Source organism: Glycine soja, chromosome 16 (genome assembly GCF_004193775.1).
Source record: "Glycine soja cultivar W05 chromosome 16, ASM419377v2, whole genome shotgun sequence".
NCBI lineage: Eukaryota > Viridiplantae > Streptophyta > Magnoliopsida > Fabales > Fabaceae > Glycine > Glycine soja.
Window position 1 is genome coordinate 20,468,344 of NC_041017.1, and position 21,576 is coordinate 20,489,919.

A 21,576-nucleotide genomic window follows, 5' to 3' on the forward strand; every position below is an offset into this window, starting at 1 on the left:
CATGGCCTGGTACGTACAAAACAACACCTTGGGAGAAATACTTCCAAAATAGTCCTAGTTTGGGAAATTCTTTGTAAAAGAACCCCAAACAAGGAAATTTGTCGTAACTTGCTTTATCTACTATAACCGGTAAACTAGTATTGGGTCAAGGGTGAAACCATTTTTTTGAACTTAGATAGATCCTCAACAATGTAGTAATTATATGTTTTGATGTTCCAATTAATTGAAACATCAATATTCTCAGTTTTATTAGGGAAAGCATGTATGTGGTACCTTTCGCCAAAATTGGATTTGTTTCATTCACGCAATCTTGCAATCGCAAATCTGTTTAAGTCTGACCTTTAGCTAACTCCGTGAATGTGTCAAAATTCCAACTGTAGGGAAGCTGAGCCCCCTTTCACCAAGAGGCTTCAATCCTATGATTGTTGCAATATTGAATAGGGTTGGAGCCACTAGTCCACAAGGAAATTCAAAAAACGTGAATTCCTCGATTCCAAAACAACGCTGATGACAAAATCATTAACATATTGAGAGAAATTATGTCGTCCTTACTCAACTTTATCAGATCGAAAATCTCCATCTTCTTTTAATGATCAAAAAGCCACAAGCAATGTACTTTCCATTTTTGCTGGGAGGAGAAGCGTGAAACAAATTGGTGCGTTCTCGATGGAAAACATCAATTTAGATTTTTTCTTCATGAACGAGAGGGCGTTCGTGAGCTTGATAGGGAAAGAAGTTCTCCATTTTCCCCAAATCCATATCAAGCGTCAATGGACCTGCGAAGGCGCGTTGTTTATTATCAAGAGAGAAAGTAAGCATTACCTGTAATTCCTAAATCTTCTTCGTTTCTTCCTCGTAGGAGGGGATTTCAAAATATCGCATTCTTCCAGTTCCAGCTTCTTTGCCTCCAACCATGGGAATATTTGATTTTTGAGTGGAGGTAAAAGGATTTTGAGAAGATTTGTCCATTAGGTTTGGGTAATTTGAGAGAAAAGTTATGATGTTAGGTGATTTCTTGGGGATGAATTCTCAAGGATTTGATTTCAAAAAGATTGGGAGAGAAGGAGCGAGTTCTTTTTTTCAGTGGAAGAAAAGAACAATTGGCGGGTTTTTTTTTTTTTTTTTTAATCATGGTTTGAACATGAATAATGTTTTTCGCTACACGGGGCATAGTGGGCAGTTTACTGCCACATTTTTTGTTTATGTGCACTTACTCGAAAAGATTCTTTTGACCTTAAATTTGAAGAATTAAAAATTGAAAAGGAGTTACAAGGCATTAAAAAATACTTTATCTCGCTTATACTCGAAAATATAATTTTTTGAGGGCATCTGTTGGTGGCTCGTAGTAAAATTTGTAAATTGCATTTTCAAAGAATTATCAAAAAGTGATCAATTTGGATAGAGAATTGAATAGAGAATTTTATCTAAGGAAAGTAATTTATCAGAGAATTTGAATTTTTGTAATCTAGAATTCATTGTTTGAATGTTTTTTGTGAAGAAACACCGTATGAGATTGTGGACTATCAATCGGATCTGAACATGTATAACTAGCACACCAATCATATCTTTTCTTTTTTTTTCATTCATTTTTTTTCTCCCTCATAATTTTAACTTTTTTTTATCCAAACACAAAATTTTAAAAATAAAAAAATTTCAATTGAAATATTTAAAATTCTTAGAATTTAAAATTTTTCAGAATTTTAAATTCCTCCATCCAAACACACTCTTAAAGAATTTGTTGAGTTCAAGATTTTTAGGGTGAGATGAAGCACTTTCGAGATATGAAAACACAACAACAAATTTTATCAAAATATAACATTTCTTGAAAAATGTATTTCTTGAAAACTCTTTTTTCGAGGATATGATGAATCCCATGGAATAAAATGACTAAATGTTGGATGATATGATGATGACTTGGAAGACTTATGAAATTAGAAGATCAAACATACTTTCGAGGAAAACAATTTCAAGCATGTAGAATGATTTTAGCGGTCATTTTCCAAGAGCACCATAAAAAATTGTCAGAGGGTAGTTTTTGGTAATTGTCAAATTTAAAGCTACAAAGACAAGTATCCGAATCTTACAATAGCAGTTAGGAAACATTCTGAATTAAAGATGTCAAAATTCTATAACATGACCGTTAGACTAGAAAATCTATATATAAGAGGTCTTGAAGCCATTTCATCTGGTTAGAAACACTTCCATAATCTTTGTAACACCAGCATGCCTCACATCAGAATGACTATAGGTTCCTCCATGAGAAAAGTTTATGTTCTTGCCCAACTTTCATACTGATGAAAATTCTTTTCTCATCTTTGATTCTACTTTCCATAACTTTTGTTTTGCCTATCTCTCTTTCATTTCCTATGACTCCTTCTTCTGTTTATAACTCTTTCTTTTGCATTTAAGTTATTCACCTTTTTATAACACATTCTGCTTTTGATAACATTTTCTTTCATTTACTATTGTTCTGAAATGATTTCCAAAAATGCTTAATTGAATACATCTCATCGAAAATTGCATGTTTTGCATACAAATCTTCATTATCATTACAAAATGCAGAGTTGTTATTTATTTTCAAACATGTTATTGATTTTTCACAAATTGAAGCACAAGAGGTCGGTAGGTCAAATAAAAGGAATTCACATCTCTGAGTCTTGTGATTCTAAGTCCCTCCAACTTAAAAAATACTTGTGTTTGTTTAGAATCATTGTGAGGAGTTATCAAATAAGTTTTTGTAAGGTCTTCCAAACTTATTACAAATTTCCACCATCAACAACTGGGTAAGGTGAATTTTTTGTGAAGATTTGTTTTGAATTTATCATGCATAACATCACTAAAGGTATTGGATAGTTGATTAACCTTTGATCAAACATCACCTTCAATTTGTAATTAACCTTGAAAAGGTTGGTTGATGATATTTTTTCAAGTTATAAATATGTCTCCCTTCGAATAATCTCAAGAAGACATTTTTAGGAAGACATAAATTGGGGTCGTTGAGAAAATTTTCTAAGTATAGTTAAAATCATATTTTAAGTAAGCATTTTCACAAATTGAAAACAAGTTAGTTGCTAATTTGATTAAAGAACCCTTAAAGGAATTTTGGCTTAAGTAAAATCTCGTTTAAAATACTTATTTGTTGATTCGTCATTTTTCAAACCTTAGACCAAAATTTCCAATCAACATTAGGTCTATCATAGACAATGCTTATTTTTAATAGTGTTTATTATTTATTAAATTTAATTATTTTAATTTTGCATATTGATAATTGTTTATTACAAATAAAAATAAACCTTTTGAATTTGTGAATAACAGACAACAATGTACTTGCCCCTTATAAGTTAACTTTGACTCTGTCCCTAATTAGTTGTTTCAATGATAGTAGAAATTCTCATTAGAATTGCTCAACAGTAAAATTTAAAATCTATTAAAAAGCACTGTTGTTTAAAAATTCTTTTAGGTATTCAAAACCACATCATAAGCACAACATTTTGTAGTCTTAAATATCTCAACCCTTGATTAACCATAACAATCAAATGGTCCTAACTTTTGGTAGAGAGAAAATTTGGCTAGAGAGACCGAAGAGGATCCAAACTAAATAAGACTTGTATAATTTTTTATTTATTGTGGGGAGACCTGTATCATTTAGTAGACTTCCCATTAATTTTCAATTTGTTTTTTTGTTAAATACTTTTTTAATCCATGTAAATAATGCTTTTTATATTTTCATCTTTACATTTTTTTTTTGAGTCCTTACAAAATATGTTTGTTTAGTTTTTTTTCTTTAAAGCATTTTAGATAACGTTATTTCATTGTTCAAGATACTTGTTTACTATTCTAAAATACTTTAAGGATGAAAAACAAAACAAACTTATTTGCAAGGACTAAAATGAAAAAAAAAATGAAAAAAATGCTAAATTGCATAGACAACAAAATGTATTTAAGCCTTTTTTTTTTATTAATAGTGGCCATACAAAACATGTTTTTTTACAACATTAATTTTCAATATGTTAGAAAAATATAGTAAAGAATGGATTGGGAAGATTTTCCTCGTATCTAATAATCCACTGTAGTGCTAACTGATTTTTTTTTTAGTTAGACCTACTCAGGGAAGTCTCGATATTATGTAGTGTTTGTAGATTTTGACATCTAAATGTATTGAACTTTTTATCAAAAGAATTTAATTTATAGTGTAGGCCACGATGATCTAGTATAATAATTTGTGTATGATAAATAAATTTTTTTAGTCCTTAGATTCATCAAGGTGTATAATATTATCATGAACATTTCTTCCATAGTGTCCTCTTCTCCTACATCTACCATGCATGCCTCCAACAATGACCAACGTAACTCCGCAATGTCCCTGAATCATCTGCGCCACGACTCCATTGTCGTCGCTCTTGTAAGGGATTCCGAAGTAACCCAGTTCCATGGCCTTCATTGTGAGCCTAGTATGATTACCTTGCTCAATGACCTTGTTGCCAGGGAAAGGTTCAGGAACAAAACACATTCGCAAATGGTGCTGATTTTGTTTTTTGTTTTTTGTTTTACCCAAATCTCTTCCATTGCGGTGTTGATTTCATTGTTTTTTCCCCCGGATTTCATTCGTCGTGTCATTGGTTTGGTTTTATTTATTCATAGATCTCAATCGCGGTGTTGTTGATTTGGTTTTTTTTCATAGATGTCGTTCAAGTTGTTGATTTGGTTGTTTTTTTTACCCATATATCATCCATCATGCAGTTGACTTGGTTGTTGTTTTTTTTTCATATATCTCTTTTTATGGTGATGTTGATTTGGTTCTTTTGAGAATAGATTTCAAAAGAGAGGGTAGGGAGAATAAGCTAGAGGGAAAGAACAAAAGGGAAAAAAAATACCATCTCTAAAGTTATGTATTGCGATGGAGACAAATCTACAACGACAACAAAGTCGTGATGATGATGGATCTATGACAACAATGGAGTTTCATTGATCATCAAAGGCGCCTTTGTCGTAGACATTGTGGAAGATGCGGGGTATGGGACACTGTGGAAGAAATTATCATCCACTATAAAACTATTTTAAAAATAAACTCAAATCACGTAGTTAAGGGAAATATAATGTGGATTGAATAGTTAAGGAAGAAGGAAAGGAGGAAAAGATCACAAATTTGATCCTTTATGCTAACAAAACTAACTAGACAAGTCCAGTGTGAAAGTAAAACTTCTTTTGCATCGTGTGGAAGTTTTTTTTCCATCGTTGGATCTTTTAGTTTTTAAATCGAAGGTCCAGATTTTTTAATTATTTATTTATTTATTCTTTTTATTTTCTCTGTCTTTCCAGATTTGTCCTTTCCCTTTCTCTCTCACTCCAACCCCTGCAACTTCTTTTGTGGACGCCATACACCATAGCCTCCGTCAACGCTGGACACCATAGCCTCTGTCGACGTCGAACGCCTCCACCATTCCAAGCACACTACATTTTTGTTCTCTGCCACCTACAAGCGCATATTTTTAGGTCTTGAAGGAAGTTACAGATTTGATAAAATCAAAAAAACACCGACAACACTGCAACGACAACTTCAAACCCAAACCCAGATCATCGGCTGTTGTCGATTTTAAAGGAAGGCGGATGGGCATTGCCAACAAAGGGACCAATTACTAGTCCTAAACCCAAATCACACAAATCAAACACCAAACCTAAGAAAATCAATTGCATATCTAACCAAATCATGATTGGATCTAACAAAACGCAGATCTAACCAAATCAAACACAAATTTCCTGCTTGGTATTTTGAGAAAATCAATAGATCTAGTGTCGATTCGACGAACCTTGCACCTGAAGAAGTCTTCGTTGTTGTACAATCCATGGTCTTCCATTGTCGTAACAGATCTAGTGTCATCGTGTTTGCATAAACCCAAGCGACGTGCTTTTTTTAGAGCAACGACAAACAACAATCATGTTTGGAGAGGACAAATGGTTGTATCAAAGAACTAATGATGGTCATCGAGGAAGAAAGTGGAGTGAAAGAGGTTGGGTGTTTAAGGGGGAAGAGGGAACAAAGAAAAAGGATTTTCTCAGGGACAAATTTGGGAAAAGGGAGAAATAAAAGAGATGAAAAAAGAAGAAATTTTTTAACCATAGATTTCGAGTCAAAAAGATCCAACGATGTAAATCGATTTTTGTATCGTGAAAAAATGTGTTATACTTTTGAGTGTTGCTAGGTGCACCCATCATTATTACTGGTGCACCCAGCATTCTTGAAAAATCCCAAAATTACCCTTACTTAGTTTTCCACTTTCGGATCAGCTTGATCCGGAAGAGACTTACGGATCAACTTACGGATCAAGCTGATCCGGAAGTCTCTTACGGATCAACTTGATCCGTAAGAGGAAAAAAAATTATAATATACTTTTAAATACAACATATTTATTTATAATATAATTAAATCTATTTTTTATTTTATTAAATATAATATATTTATAAATACTGATTCATTATAAATAATTAATTTTTTAATATATTTTTTTAGAATAAATTTGTTTAGAAGATGATATCAAAATAGTTACTCAGTCCCATTATAATTATTGTTTAAGGTTATTTTATACATATTAATAAAAATCAATAAATACATAAAAGATAATATTATAAAGAATTAATCATATCATTATTAATATTATAAACAATATAAAAAAATAATTAGTATTATATAAAAAATTAAAATACTAACTACTTTACAATACATTTTTTTACATGATCATTAGTATAAGTGGGAAAATTGTAATTATAAGACAATTTAAAAATATTAGTACGTTATATACAATCTTAGATAACGAATGATGTCCATTTTTTGGTTAATTATTTTTTTTATACCCTTTTCAACTTCGTTATTTCAATTATATTTAAAGTTATAACACGCGTGTATATAGACACAAATGGAATACACAATCAATGAAAATAAATAAAACTAACATTAGTAATGAAAATAAATAAAACCAATAATACTCATGAAATGAGTTCATGTACAATATTTGTATATACAAGGAATATCAATGTAAAATATGTATATACAATGATCAGTGTGTCGCCTGCGTCTACACCTAACGTATACTAGATGGTCTTGTGTGACACTCTTGGCCAATCTGAGGCATTCTTTGATCACCTCATGTGTCGATGAGCCAAGCGTGACCACCCCTAGACTCAGATGGCGCTCCAACCGCTCAGCAATGTCATCACAAACTTCCTGTTACATACAAAACAAACTAATTACACAAATTATTATGCAAATATTGAGGTAAATGACGTAAATTATTAGTATTACTTACCACTGCATGTCTGGGCTCCTCCGTAGATGTCGACGATGCTCCTGGCTCCGGCACGCAAGGGATATCCGTCTGCGGGGCCTGAGGGACGACTCGGGGCTGCGGGGCGTGACCATGAGGCAGAGGATCTACTGCGTGGCCTGGTGTCGTGAAAGGATGGGAGATGCGGAAGAACCACTCGATGTAGTCACTGGAACACACCCCTGGCACCACGCACACCTCACCTGCAGGTACGATATGATCCTCGTAGTGCATCCACCTGTCGTGTATATCATCATACGAGACCCATGAATCGACAGGAGGAGCAGGAATGGTCTGCGTGTAACCAAACTGCCGCACGACCCTCTCCGGTCAGTAATACACAGCAACAGACCCCCAGCGCAAGAGACCGGAGTAGCATGATCTGACGTGGAAGTCTCGGACCTCCCGATGCTCCCCATACGGGATCCAACAGACATCCGGAATCCGGAGTCGGTCCAGGCGCTCCCTATACGACGGCGTGCGTATGCTCTTCACCGTCTTCTTCGTCGCAATCCACCTGCACGCACGCGGAGAAGCCTCATCGTAGTCCTGATCAGCGGTGGACTCCGCAACTGAGGGAAAGTGCTCGTAAATCCAGCACTACAGATGTAACATTTAAATTATAAACATTAATAATGAAAGTGTAACAAAATTTAAAGTTGAACATTGTTTAGCCTGAATGAATGAAAAACATATTTGTTACCTGCAGCAGTGTGATGTAACCGCCAAGCTGTCGACTGTGACTCATGGATGCATCGTTCAGCTGGTCATACATATGAACCAAAGCAGTCACTCTCCAAGCGTACCTATCTATCATACTAAGGTCCCAAAGGGCCTCCAAGTAGACAACATGGACATTGGTTGCACTCTTGTTAGCAAACAGAGTGCAACCCAGCAGGTGAAGAAGATATGCACGAGCCGCAGCTGTCCAATGACTTGCCTGGCATCGGCGCTGATATATATCACGTACCCATTGCAGGCGTACGTACGTTCCGCGACACTGGACTGTCTCAGCCCTAGCAGACTCTGGAGACACCATCAGCAAGTCCACCAGCATCTGAACCGCATCATCTACGTGCAAGGGCTCAAATGCGTGAAAGTCGCCTATAATGGGAAGATGGAGAAGAGAGGAGACGTCGTCCAATGTGATGGTGAGCTCACCCACCGGGAGATGGAAACTAGACGTCTCCCAGTGCCACCGCTCCACAAACGCGGACAAAAGTCCCCGATCGCCGGTGTCTACTGAACACGCGATCAGAGGACTTAGTCCTGTATCAGCGATAAGTCCCTCAATGGCAGGGACATGCCTGCCTAAACTATGGACCTTCCTCCCATGCGAGGATAACTTCAATTCAGGACGCTCCTGAATTGAAGTATAAAAGGAACGCAAAATTCGTTAAAATTATCATTTAAAGGAAAACTAATAGTATAATTTACAAGTAACTAAAAATAAATAGTATAAATACCTCTCCCGTCCATACGCTGCAAGCAACGTGATCCGCATATGCTGTCAGCACAGATGGGTCGCTCGGACCATCCGGAAATCCCTGAGGCTGATCCTCAGCCGCCTCTGCGCCTGCGTCCGCAGGAATGTCCTCCACAGCAGCTGGTGCCTCCATCGGGTCATCCTGAACGTCTGGGTCAGCGATGACTGGCTCATCGACGTGCTCCGCAGTCACAGCGACTCGCTGCCTCCGTGCGGATGCAGTAGGTCATCGACGCTGTGGAGCATCATCGGAATCATCATGATCTCCTCTGCCCACACCTCTGCGAGTGACCTGACCTAAGGCACGACCTAATCCTCTGGTCCTAACCATGATCTGCAAATGAGTACCGCAAAATCCATCACTCATTTCATTTTCTCAAATTTCAAGCATTTGGTTAACTCAATTCAATTACTCTAACTTGCTGAGCTTTATGAATCTGACAAACAATGGTCAACAAATTTGTGTTTGTGGTCAACAACATCTCAAATTTGTGTGGAAAATCAAACTAAGCATAAACAATGATCAACAGCATCTCAAATGCTTAGTGGTATTGACCTTGATTCAGCAAGGTGCTGTTTTATGATTGACCAAAGCTATTTTTATGATTGATGCGTTTTCTTCTATTAGGAATTAATGCTAAGATAGTGTTTGATGTGTTTTGTTCTATTTTTATGATTGACCAAAGCTAGAATAGAACTCATTAGAGGATTGAGTGAAGAAATAAAATAGCTAACTTGAACAAGTGCAGAAGAAGACTTAAATTCTTACTAAAATGTACAAATTTGGATGACTCTAATAGAAGTAACCCACTACTTTAAACTAATTCAATTGCCATAACATGTTCACTTCATTATGATATCAATGCCAATTCCCTCCCTTGTTGGCTATCACAACTAGGACCATTCCTTGTTATACTGCTTGTGACAATTCCATCTAAGAACAATATATATTAATATGTAGAAATAAGAACAGCTAGTAAAAGTTGCAATCATTATAGGATTTGGATTAATTGTTCTCCTAACCCTCATAAAACTTTCTCTCTAAATGTTTTCTATATACACTAATTGATTGTCCTTATAGCATTCTATCTAGAAATAATCCACATTGACCAATATGTTTTTGTTGACCAGTTCTATAAAAAGCTAATAATGCTAGTCCTAAATATGTTGTGAACGTTGAAATTGAAGTTAGTAGTGTGACCACCGGATAATGATTCATGAAGGAATGATGTGTGTGGATAAATGAAATAGAATCAAACCAGGATTGATGTGTTTGATGTGTATGGATAAACAAAAATTAGGAATTAATGCTAAGATAGTGTTTGATGTGTGTGGATAAACGAAATAGAATTAAAATATACCATTTCTCAACACAATATTGTGTTTTGTTCTATTTTTATAATTCACCATTGGTTATGTTCCATTTTGTAACTTTTGTTCTAATATGTTTACCAAATGCTACCTAAGAGTATAACACTTACCAAAAGTATATGATTGGATTCCTAGGATTCCTAGGAATCAAGATTTAGGACTGTGGAAGGTGTTGGTGGGGGTGGCATCTTTGTGCCTATGCTTACTCTAGTTGTGATTTTTATCTTTGTAATAATGAGACTAGTTTTACTAGCAATATTTGGTTTGGAATATTTGGATAATTTCATACAAGCACTACCTATCTCTTGGAATTTTTTAAATGAAGTAATTCATGCTAATCATTCAACGCCAATGGGTATTGATGATGTATTTTTTTTTGTAGGGTGGATCACATCAGTCCGAAAGTAGCATCACATGTGGATCCACTAGGATTTTTCTAACACGTTGTAATTATAGTACCTCTGGTACTCTTTTGCTGATAAAAAAAAATGCTAATCAATATATACTATTTGGATAATTCCCTAACTAAAAGAGGATATATCTATATATATAGAAAAGTTTATCTAAATAGACCCATAAATGTAACCACTCATGTGTGTTTTATTTTATTCATCATATAAGGGGGAGCATCCTAACTAATATGTATGTCTACCAAAAAGTTCAACAATATTGAAACAACCAAAAACAAAATAATTCAAGTTCATTTAAATAGTAATTAAAATGAAACTGGTACTTTTACGGATCAAGTGATCCGTAAGTTGTTTTTTAGTATTTACGGATCACCTGATCCGTAAGCCTTTTTCGGATCAAGTTGATCCGGAAGAGGCTTACGGATCAGGTGATCCGTAAACAGCCCAACAACTTCCCAATGGCGATTTCCGCCATCGACGACAACAATGGAGGAAGAAGAAGCAACGCGAAGGAGAAACATACCTCGAGGAAGAAGCTAAGTGTCGAAGATGAAGCAGAAACGCGAAGAAGAACCACACCCACTGTCCTACGCAGAAACGTGAAGAAGATGCCAAGAAGCAGAAACGCCAACAGCAGTGAAGAAGATGGAATCGCGGCGGCGCACAAGAAGAAGATTGAAGAATCAGATGAATGAAGAAGATTGAAGAAGCAGAAGCAAAACTCCGAGGAAGAAGAAGAAGTTGAAACGCGACGCGGGAGAGAGAGAGGCGAGAAACCGCTGTTTTTTTTAAAAAATTACTGAAGGGCATAAATGACTTTTTCCCATTAATTGCTGGGTGCACCAGCAAAACTACTGGGTGCACCTAGCAACACTCTATACTTTTGCACGGTAGAATTCATCTTCTAACAATTAACATTTGCCTATAAAAAAAAAACTAGTTACAGGGCTACAAATACAATAATATGTCTTATATGAGCACAAGTAACACTTGTTGTTTATCGACTATCGAGTTCTGTTTGTGTGTGCAAAGAACGCTATGTTAGTTTTAACTTTAACCAAAAACACATTGCTTGATGATGGTCATCGGGGAAGAAAGTGGAGAGAAAGAGGTTGGGTGTTTGAGGGGAAGAGGGACCAACAAAGAAAATAGATTTTCTCAGGGACAAATTTGGGAAAAGGGAGAAGCAAAAGAGATGAAAAAAGAAGAAATTTTTTAACCATAGATTTCAAGTTAAAAAGATCCAACGATGTAAATTGATTTTTGTACTGTGAAAAAATGTGTTATACTTTTGCACGGTAGAATTTGTCTTCTAACAATTAACATTTGCCTATAAAAAAAAACTAGTTACATGACTACAATAATGTCTTATATGAGCACAAGTAACACTTGCTATTTATCGACTATCGAGCTCTATTTGTATGTGCAAAAAACGCTATGTTAGTTTTAACTTTGACCAAAAACACATTGCTTCCAATGATTTCTCCACCCCAATAATATCTCCGAATAATATCATTGATTGAGAAAGTCTTTTAATTTTATATTTTCAATTTTCACCTCAATTTATTCATTATATGTACGATTTACAAGAGGGGGGATCAAAGCAATTTTTAATGTAACAGAATGAAATTTTGGCCACTGTAACATCAACAACAAAAAAAAGCCTAATGCCACTACATAAGGTCGGCTATATGAATCACAAGACACCATTCAACACGATAAAATCAACATAAAACTAAAATTTAATTAGGAAACATACTAATCAAAGTGATGATGGTCAAATAATTATTTAATGATAAACCGATACTAATATGAAAGACCACTAAAAAACAAAAGAATATGAAATAACCAAGCTGTCCAATTGCACTTACACAGAAAAGGGTAACATTTATATCCCCAATGAAAGCCCCACAATGCCTTTTCGGATCTTTCCTTCACAGCAAGTTTGCGGGACACATCATGCTTCACATTAAGAAAGAAAACACAGAAAAGGCAAGAGCTCATGACCCTACCCAAAACATAGGAAACAACTAAGATGGTTCCTCATCTAACACGGTGGTGTCTCACTTCAAGAAGTTATAATACTAAAGACAAAACCAATTAATCAGAATGCAAAACTAGCTGTGAAGAGAACTTACTTTATCTTTGCCCAATAGAATGCGATGCCCTATAATGGTCACAAACTCAGCCTAAATTTGAACTCACTAATTAGTAATTGGTTACACAGTTTTAGGAGGAGGAACCATAACTGAATGATGTCACAATATTGGCAGGAATAAACAAGTCTGATTGAACACCATCTTGTCCATCCATAGCAGGAAGCTGATTAAGATCAAAAGTCAAAATCTTGGAACAATTCTGAGCATTTCCCACAGGTGAGGAAGTTGCTTGAGCTGATGACTGAGCTTCTGCCGTGCTGGTCCAATTAGATATCTTGTGGTCCCCAAAGACCTGACCAGTTGAGAAAGTCTTGATGAAAATTTTACAATGATACCCTCTAATGGCTTCCACAGCATTACCCCCAAGAACAGTTGTTTCCTCTCCTTGCATGGTTGGTTTTTTGGCATGATGCTCCTCTTTTGTGGCTAACACACCATCTGATTCAGATTCATCCATGACTTGAATGTTCTTAAAAATTTTGCTGCTGCATAGATGACCCTCTAAAACTTGGGGACTTGGGAAAGTTGTATTGCATATTCTGCATAGCTTGTCCCCCTCCTCAGCTGCTTCTAATTCTGTTAATTTCATTTTCTTTGTCACTCTCTTTCTATCTCTCTTCATCTCATCAGAATCCCCAAAAACTGGGTTTAACAGCTTCTTCTCTTCAATCTGATCACCGTCAAGCTCTTCCTCCCGCTTGGGATTCCCACTTGCCAGCAACATGAGGTTATACACAGCCTCTTGCATACGTGGCTCAATTTCCCCATCATCTTCTAAACCAGAATTTGACTTGCTACAAGAAGGGCTTCTGCGGCCTCTCTTGGCAGAGACAGACCAACAACCCCTGAGAGCTTGGGAGAGATCAACAGCAGTAGAGTCATCAGAAAGGGTTGATGAAGATGTGGAATTGGAGGATGCACCATTGATTGAAGGAGTGTTGTTTTGAATCCCCTTCCTCATCCTCTCAGGGTGAGACCTCAAGTGCCCGAACAAGGACTTCATGGAAGAAAAGCTCTTTCCACAAAGAGAACAAGTGGGGTTGCCACTCACAAACACCCATTTGTTGGTTTTGGGCTTTGCAACAATAGTAGTGCCTTGTTTAGCCCTATGAACCTGCTGCTTCTTGGAAAGGTTGTGTATTCTCATGTGTCCACCAAGTGCTTTACCTGAGCCGAACCCTTTCTTGCAGATATGACACACCCAAGAACGATGCTCATTGTTGTTAACAGCCTCTGACCCTTCTACTTTCACGGTAGTAACCAAAGACCCTTGATTTTCCCTATGATGCTGAGCCTCTTGGTCTTTTTCCATTGAACCAAAAATTGAACCTTTCTTGATTTTTTGGGTGATTAATGGAGAGAGAATGCAATTACTAGCACCTGGCTATAGATTGAGGAAAAGAACACCAAAGGGTATAATACCACACACACCTGATGAAGACAAAATTGACACAAAGACCAGGTCAGATTAAAAAAGATAGAGGAAAAGAACACCAAAGGGTAGCTTAGCGACCAAGAAAATAATCTCTCTAACTGATGATTCTCTTTTGTGTTGTATTTTTTTTGGTAAAACACAAAGAAGAAAAAGGGTAATCTAGAAATTTGAATTTAAACCACCACCAACACAATTGACTTGGTCCATTGCAGGGTTTTAAAACACTAGAAAGATAATAATAGATTGGGGAAAAAAAGAAAGGAAGAAGAAGAAGCGGAGATGCTACCTTAGAAATTCAGAAGAAAACAAGGTTTTTGACGAGTCGCATATTAGAGAGAGTGGTGTCTGTTGTGTTCTACTTCTACTAGGATTGGAAAATTGGGAGTCCCTTTTTAACTTGTGTGTGGAAGAATTGGAGTGTCACGTTTCTGAGACCTTTACTTCTTATTATTATTGTCTTTCGCAATGCCCTTGTGCTGTGCCCCCACCTTTTACATTTAAAAGCCCAAATGCTATGGGAGTTTGTTTCAGTTCAGCGAACACAAATGACGCCATTAATCTCGCCAGTACACGCCTAATATTACCTAGGTTTATACTAATAATTGTGTGAAATTAAAATAAAAAATAATGAGGTGGCATGGTGCAGTAAATGTATTCAAGAATTAAAATTGTAAATAGCACAGTATTAAATAAAAACCACCAATTAATGAGTAGTTAGTATTTTATGTAACGCCTCAAAAAAATTATTTTATGTAATAATTCAGCAAAAAAATATTTTGTATAATAGATGGAATTTTTGTCGGTATAAATTTGGAAAGTTTTAAATTCAATTAAATTTTTAAAATATATTAAAAGAAAAATATTTGATTACTATTTTGGTACTCTGATTTATTTATTAGGTTTAATTTGTTTCTTTATTTTTAAAAAGTTCTAATTTGATCCATTATTATCTTTTAAATGAATCCATTTTGTTCCTGATTAAAACTAAATTTTGTCTATTTTTTTGTAAAAGATAGAAGAAAAATGGATCAAATTAAACTTATTTTAAAAAAATAAAAAAATTAATTGAATTTTTCAAAATTAAATTAGATGGCGAAAATAATAACTAAACCTATTTAAAGTTATAAAAAAAATAAGTATGCAAATATCTAAGACAAATGTTAACTGCAAAAACTTAACTTGGTGTAGGATTTTTCCAACTTAATTAGTGATCTTCACGGAGGTAAACCTTAAGTATGTAGTATGTGATTGCATTAAATATTTAAAATGAGAATTTATTTGTCAATAGTAATTCTATTTGATTGAGTATGATTGCCTATGTGAATGATACATGTGAGGACCTTGAGTAAAATGAAAAGTGTCACGAATTTGGACTGAGAGTTACAATAGTACGAGCTGTTTTTATTAAGGTTTTGACCTCAAAAATGATTTTTTAAGGTTTGAAAATGTAGGGTAGCATATATGATTTGTGAAAATCCAACTCCTAGAGCATCGAGAGTGCTAAAAATACATTAGGAGCGAAACGGTGAAAAATCGAGTGGCAGAGAGATTTTAGATAGTAGGTAACTTAACTTTGGAATCCCTGCCTCTGTATAAATTATCTTAGAGTTATTTATTTTCTAGAACTGTTGATTTATTTACTCTATATTGCTGAGATAAATGCTAGATTTGATGTTTGATGTATGTTGTGAAAGTGTGCATTTCTGTACTGATAAAATTACTAAAATGTGTGTGTGTGTGTGTGTGTGTTTGTCAGTATGCGCTATGGTTTGGGTTTGAGGGTGTATGACCCTTGTTAAATTGTTTGTTATCTCTGGTTAGATATCTATAATTACAGCTGTTATGCTATCCGATGTTTTTGTGTGACAAGTGGTTTTACCGCTTAAGGGGCCACGACTGGTTCCCCGAGAATAGTACGTAGGATGAAACCTCGTCTCTCTTATTTGTTTGTTTGTTTGTATGCGTCCATTGATGCCCGTGGCATGAGGGCTATGCCTGCGATGTAGTGGCAATAATCAAGAGGATTGGATAGAGATTAAGGAATCGTTGGTTCTATTTCCTTCTGTGAGAAGGTAAGGTTACATGGAGGAAGTGGATGATGGACAAAGATACATTGGGTGTAGATGGCAAAGAGGGTCGAAGAACCTAGGGGAATCAACGAGTGGTGACTACCCGACATTTGGTGCACTTATTTAGCATGGGTAACTCACAGGCCTCACTTTGCTACTCCTGACAGGCTTCGAGACTAAGCTTTTTGAGTTAGGAGATGAGGGGTCGGTGTATGATGTATTTGTATGTAGCAATCACTCCTGATTGTCATCTGTGGCGTCCCTATATAATGACTGGTTTAATAATAATTAATTAAATAGCAAAAACCATGAGATTTTTTTTCTTTTTCTTTTCTCTCTCTTTTTCACAGTAATTAAGTTCAGAAGGAAAATTATCACTATAGAGTCCTGAATGGTCAGTTCACAACTCTATTCGAAGTCATTTCTTTCTGATCACTCATAACTTCTAAACTATTTTGCTCTTTCAAAAAGAAAAGATATGTCAGCCATTATTTTAGGTCGTCACGTAAAAAAATAATAAAATGCGGTCGATAAACTCTTTTCAATATAAAGTTTGTTAACACTTTCTTTTTAAATAACAAGATTAAACGTAATTACATTCATCATCTAAAACTGTCCAAAATATGGGAGTTTGCAAAATACATAGTGACATCCAGAGCAAAGGTATCAACTGTGGTGGCTTCAGCCACATATATACAATCATCAAAATTCCTATACAATAGGTTTACCCATCCAAAAATCAAAAGAGTAAACCTAACAGTCTATACTAGATACACCCACCCCCAAAAAGTATGTAAACCTAGTCTAAAGAGCCGTCTACTATGATGAAGAGTCTCCACTAGTCGCTATCCCTCCAGGGCCGCTCTCCTCCGTAGAGTCTACCTCAGATGCTGACATGACATCCTCTGGAGAATCCACATCAGGAAGTGGGTCCTCATCACCCTCTGGAAAGTCAAGAGCATCCACAACAGGCTCAGGAGGTAACTCCTCTGGGTCCTCCTCAGGGTCTTCTTCAGAGGACGACACCTCTATCACTTGGGTTGGCTCCACTAGTCGATATGGAGTAGGTGTAGGTAGTATCCACTCCACAGTTCGCTGAAGCGTGCGTGCGGGTTCCTCTGGATGTACCAATGAAGTAGCAATGAGCCGAATCGTGCCACGGAATCGGCACCTCGCATTGCCTTCGAGGGTCTCCCAAACTCCCTCTAGGCACTCCATCTCCACTTGATCATGGATTAATTGCACTGCCATCGCGATCTACAAGAAATAAAAGAAAGGGGGTAGACTCTTTCACGAGAAATCTAACTACGGTTAACAACACAATGCGTCTCATAACCGCTACATGTAGTTAAAAGGTATGCCTCAAGGGTTTTCTTCTCTGGTAATCGATTACACAACATTGGTAATCGATTACCAGAGGCTAAACTCGAGTTACACAGCTTCAGAACATGGAAACCTGCAATTTACACTGTGTAATCGATTACACATATATGGTAATCGATTACCAGTGCCCTGTTACTCTGTGTAATCGATTACACAGCATTGGTAATCGATTACCAGAGACCACCTCAACATCCTATCTCCATTTCTAAGCCTTGTAATCAATTACACCCCTTGGTAATCGATTACCAGAGGCCATCTCAACTTCCTGTCTCCATTTTTAAGCCTTGTAATCGATTACACACCCTTGGTAATCGATTACCAGAGGCTATCTTAACTTCCTGTCTTCATTTTTAAGCCTTGTAATCGATTACACACCCTTGGTAATAGATTACCAGAGGCCATCTTAACTTCCTATCTTCATTTTTAAGCCTTGTAATCGATTACACACCCTTGGTAATCGATTACCAGAGGCCATATTCCAGATATCACTCAAGATCCATAGTTGGTCAGCCTCCACACAAGCCTCCTTGCTTTGTGGTCTTTGTTCTTTTATTGGTTGACTGCCAAGAGCTCGCCTGTTTAGGTACGTCACAGGTTCTCACTGACTGACTATGCCTGGGTTGGGTCGGGATTGGTCAAGCTTGGTTTTGGGCAATAGCACCCCACCTGACGTCCCCAAGGTCTCCTGACCCCCGCGACATATCTCCAGGTACCACTCTGTGGTCAACAAATAAAAGTAGGAAGACTGACTCTTCCACACTTTCTCACTTCAAGCTTGTAGGATTATGGGGTACCCGTCATATGTGGTACTAGGTGGCGATCGAGCGATGGTGCAAATCAACTCTCCCACATCCACAAATCAAACATGAACCCACCATCCCCAGTTGCCCACCTTCAACTGAGCTCACGTACCCCCACGTAGCCCTTATCCTCGTTCCTCTCAGCATCGGGTCCCCATCAACCCCTCCAAGCTTTCACAAAATCCAAGCAATTCAATATCCAAACATCATGAATTATCCTAAACTAAGAAAACAAGGCAGAGGCAGAAACTCTGCCCAAAACACATTCCAATCCACAGCTTTCCCTACTCAAATACCCCAATAACATTCTCTTCGTTCCGATTCGTTAACCGTTGGATCGACTCGAAAATTTTACTGGAGGTCCCTAGTACATAAGTCTACATTTTGACCGTTGGGATCTGCTAGAAAATGTCCAAAATCCAATATGTACTACTCTTCCCATAACCAGCAATGCATAAGCATTTTCTGCACAAGAGCCAAATTCTGCTGCACAAAATTTGACAGCTTTTTGCTGCACAAATTGGGCAGATTTCGAAATCCCACTTGCCCTCATCCGATTTTGCTCAAATTGGATCCTACAAGTCCTAAATCATGTATAAATCATATCTAAACCAAAGACAAGCTTCAAACCAAAGCAATTCAAAATCTAGGTGTCTAAAACCCCTCAATTTAGTGGATTTTCAAGGTTTGAGAAGTGAAAATGAGAATGGGGTAATTTTGGAGCAAACTCTCATCTCAAACAAGTCTATAACATTAATTTAAACTTGCTCAAACTGGTTTTATGATGAAAACTCCACCAATTCAGAATTTGACCCCTCAACACCCAATTTACCCTAGAAATGGCTCTTGCTTTCACTTTGGTCACTCATTTTCCTCATTTGCTCAGCCCAAGTTTTCCCACAAGTCCTAAATGACATTTTAAACTAGGATTAACTCACTTTAGCCTTCAATTACCACTAACCCCAAATTTAGCTTTTCAAACCCTCAAAACCTCACACTTTTCCACTCACATCACTACCATTCTCACATTCAACCCTAGGTTAACTCTCCCCATCATCTCTACCAGTTTTCTACCAATGATTTCAGCACACAAGCATCACAAAGCATCATTATGAAAACCCTAAAACAGAATGGGTATATTTGGCTCACATCAAGCATGACAAGTTTAGCATGCTTTCAACAAATTCCTTCACAAATAACTACCATAAGGCATAAACCTAGTAGAACTACCCATCATATCTCCCAAAAACCCAATACCCACAAAATTTATGTGAGAAGAAGTCTACCCAAACCTGAAATTTGAAGTCCCACAATGTAGAGGTGTGCTTCACGACTCCGAAAATGGCTTCCTTTTGCGATTTGGAGTAGAAATGGTGAGCAAAGTTTGGAGCTTTAATGGAGGCTTCAATGGTGAATGAGAAGGGGATAAGAAAAGCAACTTGAGAATGAGGGAAAAGCTTCTGATTTTTTTTTGTTGTTGTTGAGTGAGGAGAGAGAACGTGACTTTTTTATACAAAAGAATGATTTCCTTTTCCTATTATTTTATTTTCTAAAGCACTTGCCACTTGTCCCATTTTGAGTGGAACAAAAGGGCCCACTTTTTCTCTTGATATGACTCATACTCAGCCACAAGAAGAGAAAAAATCTGACCTTTTGAAATGCTAAAATCCTGCCTCGGTTTGCATGTCGTTTCTTTGGTTCCAGTCCCGCGCGTTTCTCTGCACCCGTCGGGACCCGTTTTCGAAAGTAGGCGATATATATATCAAAACGCTCAGAATGAAACCTTGAGCGTGGTTCAGAGGTTGGTTTTGTTAAATTATTAGTTGCACGCAAAACGATAATTTTTAGACTAATTAATTGAGAATTAATCTATAACTGTCCAGTTATGGATTACTCTTCGTTAATTAGCCTAACCCGCACATTTTTCCCCCAATGTACATACTTCTACCAGGAGTATATATATACACACACACACACACACACACACACACACTGAATAATACTTATATATAATTATTTAAAATATATCATTTACAAAATTCTGGGTAGAAATTTCCAGGATGTCACATCATCCATGTGATTTGTAAGACCACAAAGACCTGGGAGGATTAGTGGCAATGATTGGGCCCAACAGTGAATTAAGTGTGATGCTTAGGATGCGAGAATGTTGTTTGTTAGACAATCACACATAGTGATTACGTAGATTGTATGTTTTAATTTTGTTTTACTGTTGCCTATTGTTTATGGTATACGATGAGTGGAGGACTCACCCTTGCAACCACCAATTTCAGGGGAAGATCATGGAGCACCAATGGAGGATAATCAGATGGATCAATAGCTATCACTACAGCTACACGATGCAAGAAGAGGCATGTCTCCATGCACATTTTGGATACATTCAGTGCCATGTTTTACTGTTAGATGAGCCCCATGTTCCACTGATCACCATAGAGGCAAATGCCTCATATCACTACATGTTTGAGCGTACCTCTCAACGTGATATCACGCATATCATTATCTATTACGCCTACTTTGGACTTGCACGACCGCACAACCCACTGCAATTCGTGTAGCATTTCTTTAGGCAGGATGTCAATGGGAGGCCTACTAGATGTACCTTCCGCCATGACACGACCATCAAAGTTTACGAGGATGTGGGAGATTTTAGTGATGATAAGGATCTCACATCGTCTGAGATTGCCTACTAGCGGGATGTTATTGGTGAAGAGATACTTGGGGGAGAGATGCTTTCATCTGATGAGGAACGCGGTTCCTCTGAAGACAAGAACGAACCTTTCGAAGATATGGCTTCGCCCTAGTTAGTTGTGGGTCTTGGGTGCTGATTTCTCTTAGTGTAGGATGGTTTTGCCTTTTTGATGTATATTTGGGGTGGGAAGATTTCTATACTGAGTGTTGTAATATTTTGTTGTATAAAACCTTTTGGTGATACTGTGTGATGTTTTGAGGTGGGGGGATGAATATTTATTTCTTGTTACGGTTGTAATGATTCTAGTACACTTATGTTTAAACTGTAAGGATCACTGAGACTCAATATGGATGTTTATTATTCCTTCCAGTTTTCTTCATTATTTAATTTTTGCGCAAGTTATTTCTTGATAATTTATACTTTATTATAGCATTGCG

At 36.8% G+C, this 21,576-nt stretch overlaps 2 protein-coding genes across 2 annotated transcripts; both read right to left on the reverse strand.

Moving 5' to 3' along the window:
* Nucleotides 1-6,956: 6,956 nt before the first annotated feature.
* On the reverse strand, nucleotides 6,957-9,219 carry LOC114389028 (protein MAIN-LIKE 1-like). The gene is made up of 4 exons (XM_028349608.1): nucleotides 8,786-9,219; nucleotides 8,023-8,682; nucleotides 7,302-7,919; nucleotides 6,957-7,219 (listed from the first exon to the last, which is right to left on the reverse strand). The coding sequence occupies exons 1-3, from the start codon at nucleotides 8,936-8,938 to the stop codon at nucleotides 7,650-7,652; spliced, it is 1,083 nt and encodes a 360-aa protein (XP_028205409.1). The 5' UTR covers nucleotides 8,939-9,219; the 3' UTR covers nucleotides 6,957-7,219; nucleotides 7,302-7,649.
* Nucleotides 9,220-12,426: 3,207 nt separating this feature from the next.
* LOC114390161 (zinc finger protein ZAT1-like) lies at nucleotides 12,427-14,642 on the reverse strand. Its single transcript, XM_028350864.1, has 2 exons — nucleotides 14,467-14,642; nucleotides 12,427-14,176 (listed from the first exon to the last, which is right to left on the reverse strand). Exon 2 carries the CDS (start codon nucleotides 14,055-14,057, stop codon nucleotides 12,816-12,818), a length of 1,242 nt encoding a protein of 413 aa, XP_028206665.1. The 5' UTR covers nucleotides 14,058-14,176; nucleotides 14,467-14,642; the 3' UTR covers nucleotides 12,427-12,815.
* Nucleotides 14,643-21,576: the final 6,934 nt, after the last annotated feature.

What these genes read in the sequence shown, in the direction of transcription:
- LOC114389028 (XM_028349608.1), bottom strand. Translation starts at nt 8,938, where the DNA reads ATGGAGGCACCAGCTGCTGTGGAGGACATTCCTGCGGACGCAGGCGCA. An exon ending in GCAGCGTATGGACGGGAGAG is followed by an intron (nt 8,683 to 8,785) that starts GTATTTATACTA and finishes ACTTCAATTCAG; the next exon opens with GAGCGTCCTGAATTGAAGTT. An exon ending in GTTACATCACACTGCTGCAG is followed by an intron (nt 7,920 to 8,022) that starts GTAACAAATATG and finishes TTACATCTGTAG; the next exon opens with TGCTGGATTTACGAGCACTT.
- LOC114390161 (XM_028350864.1), bottom strand. Translation starts at nt 14,057, where the DNA reads ATGGAAAAAGACCAAGAGGCTCAGCATCATAGGGAAAATCAAGGGTCT.